The following is a 10313-nucleotide window of genomic DNA, read 5'->3' on the forward strand; positions in this document are numbered from 1 at the left end:
TAAGTGTGTTCTGGACCAGGGGGTGTTTGTGAAGCCGTGTCAGAGTGGTTTGTCCTCCTACGGTCTCTGAGCTACAGTCTCGCACCACTTGCCTGAGGATGTTGATTGTCAGCCATCGTGATTGGCTTCCCCCCACCACTCGTATCTGATACAAAAAGGTTACACATGTGGAAGGCATATCGATTTTCTCTCAGTGTAGGCAGTGTGGCAGGAAATAATAGATTACTACTCCGGGCGGAGACAAGGTTGAGACCTCTCTCCCATGTCTTAAGTTGGTTGTGTGGTTTGCTTTAGGGCATATTATTGCTAACTTTATTTACTGATACCCTGTTTCCTATTTTGACTTCACTTTGTCACCAAGCAGAACACAAGCTGTTACGTGGGTTAGGGACGTGTGAACGTTGAGAGTCGCTGTTACTTTTTGTTTTGTGTTCAGTATCCTCCACTAATGTCGACCAGGAAAGCTGGATAAACTAAAGAGACTTGAAACTGAATTACGCTGTTATTGAATTAGGACCAGACGTTTCGATCTTCACGCTCCTGGTTTCTATACATTTCCCGCCCTGTCAGACCTTTTCAGTGTGTGTGTGTGTGTGTGTGTGTGTGTGTGTGTGTGTGTGTGTGTGTGTGTGCACGTTTGTATTTGAGGATGGGGGAGGGTTGGCGGGGATGGTGTCAAGCTAAGCTGTTTGCATTGAGGGTCATCGTGCTGTTAGTGTTGTCGAGGGTCATTGTACTGTTTGCGTTGAGGGCCATTGAAAGGGCTAATTGTAGCAGGCTGGGCGCCGAGGATGGTGGGGGGGCAGGGGTGGTGGTGGGGGGGTATGAAGAGGAAGGTTCCCGCGCATAGCTGGGGGCTCGCTGGTGATTGGATTGAGTTGACAATATCCCACCACGTGCTTCCCCGCAGATAAAAGCACCCATGCTCTCCCTCTCGCTGTGTCAGAATATTTTCAATTCGCCCACTTTAATTGATGTCAATAAGGTTATGCTAAATTTGAAGATTTGAATAATTCTGCTCTCAGCACAATAAAGGCTTAGTCGAGGCTACAGGACGCTTAAGCGGCAGCCTGAATGGAGGTGTCAGGCACCCAGCGATCCCTCACCTTGTTCCCCTCGCTCTCTGTGGCGCAGACCCCCTTGCGTTATCGCTCCCCTCATCCGCTTTGGAGCCGCGCTCCCGGTGAGACGCTGAACTCCCCTCAGAGGTGCGCCATGCGAGGACTAAAAAGCTTTTACGTTATTACATGTGTCGATATAACAAAAAATGATCTCGTATTACGGAAGAATGTCACATATGTGTGTAAAGAGGATTACAGGCACTTTGTGGTGTCCTGTGTCGCCAATATGAGTGTCACCTCTCAATCCGGCTCATTTACAAAAAAAAAGAAGACGCAGGAGAGCGGTGCTCACAGATCAAGATACTTGGCCTGATACATTTTTAAGCTATTGCTACACTTCCTTCCAACAAAGAGAGAGAGAGCGAGAGAGAATGTGGCTGTTAAAGAACTGCATGCATAGATACAGCAGCCTTTTCATCACTGGTGTGTCTAGATTTAGCACAGGTCCTATTGTGGGCGTTTAATTTAACAGCCAGACGATGTGGAGAGAAAAGGAGAGACAGAGAGAGAGAGGGAGAGAGAGAGAGAGAGGGAGAGGGGGAGAAAAAAAAGAAGAGAAGTGCTGAATATAATCAAGGCTCAATTAACTGCCTGTTAAATCTGCCTTTCCTCCAGCTGCTTGCTCAGAGCCCCCCTGACGGGGGAGCAGGCCATCCCTGCAGGTCTCAGCAGACCCACCGCCCCGTGTCCACTGTCATACCCCAGCGAGCAGCGTCCACACAACGACTGCTTGTGTGCTCGGCCCCCTTTCCTCCCTCTCCCCACCTTAATCAGAGGAAGTATGGGACTGGGGCTGGGCCCTGACCGGCCGCGCTGGACGGATGGACGCTCTCAGGCGTCACATGCGCTCCCAATGAAAGTGGGCACTCAGATGGACTGGGGTGGGTGGTAGGGGGATTTCCCAACATGCTTTTAGAATTAACGTATGGGACAAGTCAGATGCCATTTTTTATTTATAATAAATGTTCTTCCTGCTTAATGTGTCTCAAGTGCGGCAGATTTTCTGGAGATGAATGAAGCTAAATTCAATTATTTCTATCTGGAGCTTCAAATGAGTGTGGTCTTCTCTTTAAGCAAAATATGATGTGTTCTACTTTGTTTCTCAACGTCACGTTTTGCCATTGGCCCATGGTCAGCCCATGTTCAGCCAGAGTTGAGTTGAAAGCTACAGTCACTGTGTTGGTGTTTTTTCGTGGAGGTAGTTTTTCTGCGTGTGTGGGGACCAGCCTGTGCATGTGGGGTTGATTCCAGCCCCTTTCCCCTGGCCAGGCTCTCTCTCCCTGACAGGCTAATTGGTTTAGCAGCCGGGGCGCTGGCAGTGGGGGCAGAGGGCAGCGGGGCGTAGCGAGACACAACGTGAACCTGATGTTGGGGAGGATGCTGCGTGCGGGTCTGTCTGCGGACAGGGCCGGGCAGCATGTGGCAGACAGGGTCGCTCCGCGGCATCTCCATTCTTCAGCCGCCCTCCCGCCAGCTTCACTTGACCCCTTTTCCTCCCCTCCCACCACAGCCGTGTCCACCCCCCCCCCCTATCCTGCACTGAGTTTTACCTCTGCTCTCATATGGGGAGGCCCTCCTTAGCTTTATAGAGGTCCTCTTCACATGACTGTGTTTTAAGCGGCTTGCTTTTAACTGACTCGTAAAAGGAATCTGATGTATATAGCACAGAGCTTGGCTTTTTTTCCCAGATTACCATTATACCTTAATTATATATTTTAATATAGCTATTGTGTAGTTATTTATTGTTAAATTGTGTTTATTTCACATGGCATAAATGTTTTATGTTATTATCAGATAAAATGGTTGGGACACTTAATCACCAAAATAATACCCCAGCCTGCCCAGACACTGTGGACTTGAGTAAAAACTGCATTTACATGAATTTCTCCGTTGGGTGTTGAGGCATGTTAAATAAACAAACACACACACACACACACACACACACACACACACACACACACACACACACACACACACACACAGAGGCGCAGCAGAGTGACAGAAGACATCTCGATGTGTCTGATCTGATCTCTCGGGGCGTCTGACTCTGACACTGACCCTGTTTTTAATCATTCATGAGGCCGATAGCTGTGGGCCTGCGATTAAACTCTCCCTAAGAGCTTGTTATGTACAGAGCCCGAGGACACGAGTTCCTGGCACCACACGCAGCACAGCAACCAGCCCCATTTACCCCAGAACCACCCCCTCTTACCCCACACCACCCAACCCCACCCCACACTCGCCCCTTCCTAACCCCTCCTCACTGCCTCCGGAGGCCTCTGTAGACAGGCTTGAGTTTGTGTGGAGAAAGCGTGGACCCCCTGGGACGGAGTCTAAAGATGGCTGTGTGACATGGGACTGCATGATGTGTATGTGTCAAGGCTGAGGGCTTAGACCTCATTTACGCTCGACGTTAAACACTGATGCATATATGGATACAGACGGAGCCTCTGTCCGACCTTCGCGTTGATTTTGTCGTCGCCGTTTTGTCCGTTCCCTTCAAGCTTGCCAATATGGACAAAACGGATCAGCGGAAGAAACTGATGTGTCCATCTAAAGGGAGTATAAAGTAGGCTTTAGACCTCCTCAGGGCAGACTGAGAGGGAGGCTGGCGGCTACTAGAGCTTATTGGTTCAAATCCCAGAGAGCATACGGACCAGGATAACGCTAGGTAGCAGTGGCTTTGATGTCTATATGAAAAGGCTGATTGGCTTGAATGTGAAATACTGTCATCAGAAAGGCCGGGCTGTCACTCTGAACTTGTTGTTTTGTGTTTCTCTCTAGTCTCTCTTGAGTTTTGAGTCTTGAGTGTCTTGTTCTGTGCCACCTCTCTGTGTGTGTCTCTCTCTACCTCTCTCTCTGCCAACGTGGACAGCCGTGGCCTACTGGTTAGGGCTTCGGGCTTGTAACCGAAGGGTTGCCGGGTTCGAACCTCGACCAGTAGGAAAAATGTAGGAAAAATGTGAGCACTGCTCTCTCATCCACGGCTGAAGTGCCCTTGAGCAAGGCACCTAACCCCTCACTGCTCCCTGAGCGCCGCTGTGGCAGCTCACTGCTCCGGGTTAGTGTGTGCTTCACCTCACTGTGTGTTCACTGTGTGCTGTGTGTGTTTCACTAATTTACCGATTGGTAAATTTTACTGATATAAAAGAGTACATATACTTATACTTATAATTATACTCTCTCTCTCTCTCTCTCTCTCTCTCTCTCTCTCTCTCTCTCTCTCTCTTTCTCAGGTCATGAGCATTCTGAGCCAGTCCCAGCAACAGCCCCAGCCCCAGCATGACTTCTCCATCTCCCCGCTGCACGGCGGCCTGGACTCCTCCAACTCCATCTCGGCCAGCTGTAGCCAGCGCTCCGACCCCATCAAGACGGTGGACAGCCTGCCGTCCTCCCAGTCCTACTGCCCCCCCACCTACAGCAGCAGCGGCTACAGCGTGGACCCCGTCACCGCCGGCTACCAGTACAGCCAGTATGGCCAGAGTGAGTAATATGCTAACGTTGATGTGTACAGTACAGTGTGTGTGTGTGTGTGTGTGTGTGTGTGTGTGTATGTGTGTGTGTATTGTGTGTGTGTGTGTGTGTGTGTATGAGTGTGTATGAGTGTGTGTGTGTGTGTGTGTGTGTGTGAGTGTGTGTGTGTGTGTGTATTGTGTGTGTGTGTGTGTGTGTGTGTGTGTGTGTGTGTGTGTGTCTGTGTGTGTGTGTGTGTGTGTGTGTGTGTGTGTGTGTGTGTGTATGTGTGTGTGTATTGTGTGTGTGTGTGTGTGTGTGTGTGTGTGTGTGTGTGTGTGTATCTGGAGAGTGCGTGTGTGTGTGTGTGTGTGTGCGTGTGTGTATTTGTGGAGGTGTGTATATGTAGGTGTGGGTGTGTCTGATTTCGGTGCCAAGTACAGGTAGAGTATTAGAGAGGTTTTTTTTTGGCTGTTTGTTTTTAACTTTGAATTTTGGTGTTTGTGTGAGCGCACACCCCTTGCTCTTTCAGCGCAGTACATATCAATCACACTGACACGCCCTCTGCTCACTCCCGTCATCCAGCCTGTGAAGACGGGGCTTAACATCACTTAGAATACCGGTTGGGTCTTCTGTTCAAACGCAGAGTGTGCGTGACAGCTTAAGGCACAGGCCATTTACAAATGTCAGTGTGTGTTTTTGAGAGAGAGAGATAGAGACAGAGAGAGAGGGAGTGTGTGAGAGAGCAAGAGAGAGAGGGAGAGAGAGAGAGAGAGAGAGAGAGAGAGAGGGGGGGTGAGAGAGAGAGGGAGAGAGAGATAGCCAGTGGTGGCATGGGTTGAAAGATATTGGGTCTTTCTCTCTGTGTATCTCTCTCTCTCTCTCTCTCTCTCTCTTTTGTTGGCGTAAGACTAAATGCAGCGCGTGTCTGCTCGAGTTGGGATTTAAAGGTGTAAACCCAGGTGACAGGAGGAAAGGCTTGCTCTGGGTGAGCGAGGGAGAGAGAGAGAGAGAGAGAGAGAGAGAGAGAGAGAGAGAGAGAGAGAGAGAGAGCGCGCGCTGAGAGGCTGAGTTAAAGCCGCCACGTGATTACGCTCTCAGCTCAGCTGTCAGGGCGGACGGCTCCTCTCTGGCGAGGAGGACAGCTGGCCCACCTACAGGTATGCGGCTCCCAGGCGGCACGGCGGCATCTCCTGACAGCTTCCTTTCTTTCTCCGTCTTTCCCTCTCCCTCTTTCCCCATCTCCCTCTCCCCTGCTCCCCCGCTCCCCCGCTCCTCTTCATGCTAGCACACGCCGCTTACTGTCACTTTGACAGGTTGCTTGGCACGGTCCGTAGGTGCCGCCACCACCGCCGCTTGCTGACGCTAACTGCTAGCCCACCACACCCCTTAACCGGCACCTCCGTCTAATTATAACTGAGCAGAATGACTGGATGAAAGGGTTGGAATCACCGCAGCCCCGGACGAGGGCTATCAGAGATGTGCAGTGGACCAGACCGCAGTATCTCAGGGTTCAGAGGCACCAAAGAAACCGACAGACAGACAGACAGACAGACAGACAGACAGACAGACAGACAGACAGACAGACAGACAGACAGACAGACAGACAGGCGCTAATCCCAACGTGACTGATGTCACACCCAGAAGCTGATGCTCGGACCTATTCATTATAGATGCCACTGTTTTAGATCTGTTTGCAGACTCTCATATAGTCTGGCCAAGACACGTTTTGACATCTTTGACTGGATGTTTATCGTGTCAGGAAGCCACAGCCATGTCTCTCTCTCTCACACGCTTTTGTCTCTCTATTTCTCTCTCTCTCTCTCTCTCTCTCACGCTTTTGTCTCTATTTCTCTCTCTCTCTCGCTCTCTCACCCCACACACAAACACACACAGAGACTCCCACTCTGAAGACTCCTAATCTGGAGAACAGACAGCAGCAGCAGAGTCTCTGTCTTTTTGATCAGTGAAGGCCACTGAGCCCTGAGGTTCTGACCGGCTCCAGAGCTCTGGGATTACTGGCATTCCATTCCATCTCAGCGTTCTTGATTCCAATGAGGCTCTCCATGCCCAATAATCACCTGCTGGGGGTCTGAAAAACTAGCCTTGTCAAATCTACTCATTGACTCATTTTGAATCAGACTCTGGGTTAGAATGGCGGACAGAGTCTGGGGACCTTTATCCCTTTTCTCCTGTCCATTTCCTTTCTTCAAAGGGGGAAATGATTCAAAGGGTCAACAGGAGCTTCCTCTGTCTCTGCCCCGTGTGCCTTACTCACGTCCACCCTTCCCTCGGTGTGTCCTCACGACCCCGAGCCCCATATGCCTCTGCGTCTCCCCAATCAAGTGCACCCAGTGTCTTTCGCTTGTGTCGTTAAATTGGAACCTTGTGAGGTGTGAGACAGATCAATACTTCGTTTCCTCTGGTGTGTGTGTGTGTGTGTGTGTGTGTGTGTGTGTGTGTGTGTGTGTGTGTGTGTGTGTGTGTGTGTGTGTGTGTGTGTGTGTGTGTGTGTGTGTGTGTGTGGGGGGGGTGAAGAGAGGGTTGACCTTTGAACTTGTCCCTGCCCGCGGGTCAGAGCCCGACACGTGCTCCTGATAAAGATCTGGTGGTGAGATCCCGGCTGCGGCCTCAGCCAATTGGAAACGCTGCCCTCAGGTGCTGTGTTAGTCACACCCTGTTGTGTGGAACAGCCCGAGCTACACTTATTGGTCTCTCTCGCCCCCGCCACCCCCGTCAAACCTCTTCCACTTTCACACCCCAATCTCACACACACACACACACACACACACACACACACACACACACACACACACACACACACACACACACAAGCATATGCCTGAAGTAGATAAACAAGAAAAGTTTCCAGCAAAAAGTGAAAGCGAGATTGTACTTAGATTATCTGTGATTAGATCAACGTTTATGGAGCTGTGTTGCATTCTCAGCTTACAGTTTCCCATTATGGCATACATAAAACCATAAAAGAGTAAAAAGAAACACTTTGAAAAACATGCTTCTGTTATGTTACGGGTACATCCATCCAATTATGGGTTGCCTAAAGACGTGAAGCCGTGGCAATACAGGTTTAAAACAATTTAAAAGACACAGAGGATCTGCGATTGCAAGCACACGTTTGTTAACGGGTAACTGTGTTGTGTTTAACTCTACAGCTGCGGTGGACTACCTGGCCAAGAATGTGAGCTTGTCCACTCAGAGGAGAATGAAGCTTGGGGAGCACTCGGCTGTACTTGGACTTCTGCAGGTGGAGACGGGCCAGGCTTACTGATGCCCTCTGCCTCACGCTCACTCTCTCCAGGACCAGGAACTCTGACCTCTTATTCCAACGATCCCACACACACGCACACACACACACACACACACACACACGCACATGTGCGCATGCACACACACGCACACACACACACAAACGCACACACACACACACACACACACACACACACACACACACACACACACACACACACACACACACACACACATACTCTCGCCTCGTCTTGCTGTGCCACCTCCTCTCCACCTCTCACCAGCAGCCACCAAGTTTTTTTTTGTTTTTTTTTTGCTTGCACACCGTGTGTGCACGTATTCAACACACAAGGAATAGCACGAGTGCACGAGCGCCCGCGGGCCGGCAGTCTCTGTGGGCAGACTCTATGAACCCGGGGCTAACTCGGCCACTGAGAGCAACAAAGCCATTCCAGACTGACACAACGCTAGCCAGCTAGCATCGTCGCTACTGCCTGCCGTAGCCGGCCAGCGCCTCTCCCCTGTGAGCCCTGATCCCCTCTTCCTCCCCCTCCTCCTCTTCCTCCTCCACAAAGGACCCATTCAGGGCCTCCGAGGCCAGCAGGGAAAACAAATGAGCTACTTATTATGACGTCGGGAACAACGTCTGAAATCCCTGCCCATCGGCTGCCACTGTTAGCACGAGCAGACAACAATACCCCCACCCCACATCCCTACTTCATTCCACACTATTTTCAACCATGTTTATAGTACTTTTTTCAAACGAACGATCGAATGAAAAAAAAAATGCCGCTGTCACAATTCTATTTGTTATTACAATTGTTGATGGTCTTACAGTTTATGATTATAATTATTGTAATTATTTTTGTTTACGATTTTGTTTGTAGTTTGGTTTTCTCCTTCGCTAGGTATTTTTGTTTTGTATGATACAAACATATGACTGAGAGGAATGAAAAAGGCAGGAAAATACGATTGCTTGCCTCTCTATAATGTGTGTGTGTGTGTGTGTGTGTGTGTGTGTGTGTGTGTGTGTGTGTGTGTGTGTATGTTTGTGACTGTGTATGTGTGTGTGTGTGTGTGTGTGTGTGAGAGTGAGTAAGAGAAAGAGCAAGAAAGAGAGAGAGAGCGAGAGATTTGACCTTCTCCTTTTAATCTTAAGCCTGACATTCCGAAAGAACTCCTATACTCTGTGGGATGCCAAGCTCCGAGGAGTCCCCCTGGGAATGAATGGCCAATGGTACAGCCCACGCCCTACCAATCCTCTTCCGCCCTCTCTCCCATGTATAGGCCACATACAGAGAGGAATTCATTAAAAGTATTACGGATAATGCTGTGTGTTTTGACAGAACAACAGAAAGCCAGTCAAAAGGGCCAAGCATAAGTCTGACATTTACTAACATGTCGAGCACTACACATGGAAGGCATCTGCCGAGACGGATTTGATTTTGAGTTGATTTGTTGAGGAAAGCATTGTGTGGCTTTGTTTAATGAGAAGAGAAAGATCAAGCATTCCAAAAAATGTTTCCAAAGCATCAAACCATACTTGAGCATTCAATGTGATATTTGTTAACTTTTAAACACTAAAAAAGTTAACTTTTCAATTACTTTACTCTCATGACATTCCTTGTGTAATTGATGTTTTATATGATGTTGAAAAGAATAACCATTCCAAATTTTACAAGGTAAGAATTTTATCGTGGCACATAGACCTTTCTTTCACATATTAATTCAGTAATTTATATCCTCAAATAGCCATTCCATGACCTTCTACAAAGTATGCTGGAGCAGAACAAGTAGAGGAATGTAGGATGGCGTTTGTATTGTTTGGGTTCAGTTCTTACTTGGATACTGAAACCTCTTTGAAAAAAAAAATATAAAATGTATTGTACAACAAAAAGATTGCTCATAATGCTGTTTACATTGCTGTTATGACATTTCCATGGTTACCCAAACAACACAACACAGCACAGCGCAGTACCATATTCCAGTTTAAGCCAAGTGTACTGTCATTGTAGCATTCTTTGGGAATTTTGAGCCAGGTAGATGACATCAAGCCACAGTCACCTTGGTGACACAAGGTATCGATTGTCTATATCAAAACTATGTTTTATGCTAAAACAAGTCTAAACAATCAAATCACATCATACATTGTCTAAAATTATAAGCATTCCCTTCAGTTTAAGGTATAACTGAAAAGAATAAAAAGTTAAAATGCTAAAATGTTTTAATTAGAGAAATAACTACTTTGCCAACATATGGAGACATCATAGCAAAGAGGACATTTGGACTGAACAGAGCACAAGTGCTTCTTTCAGTTTACATGGATGAATTATTTTCTGATTTTCTTTTTTTTTTTGGAGCATTTCCTTTTGATGTTGAAGGTGACTAATATAACGTCTGGGATGCCTTCTCGCATTAAGTTGGATGAATTTAGATGCAGACACACACACACACACACACACACACACACAC

General features: G+C 48.2%; 1 protein-coding gene across 3 annotated transcripts in view; it reads left to right on the top strand.

Annotated features, from left to right (window-relative positions):
* The window catches only part of pax7b (paired box 7b), a 54889-nt gene extending 47026 nt beyond the window's left edge, over nt 1-7863 (top strand). For 2 of the 3 annotated variants that reach the window (XM_076275484.1, XM_076275485.1), the window contains exons 8-9: nt 4358-4604; nt 7748-7863. In XM_076275484.1, coding sequence (XP_076131599.1) covers nt 4358-4604; nt 7748-7863 — 363 coding nt within the window. Of the gene's footprint in view, nt 1-4357; nt 4605-5396; nt 5403-7747 lie in introns of all 3 variants that reach the window. The other variant, XM_076275483.1, reaches the window with a different exon arrangement.
* The last annotated feature ends 2450 nt before the right edge of the window (nt 7864-10313 follow it).

Source organism: Alosa pseudoharengus, unplaced genomic scaffold, assembly GCF_046254945.1.
Source record: "Alosa pseudoharengus isolate Yale_2024_CS ecotype anadromous, Long Island Sound unplaced genomic scaffold, YU_APseudo_1.1 YU_APseudo_1.1_scf_9, whole genome shotgun sequence".
In the NCBI taxonomy this organism is placed as follows: domain Eukaryota; kingdom Metazoa; phylum Chordata; class Actinopteri; order Clupeiformes; family Clupeidae; genus Alosa; species Alosa pseudoharengus.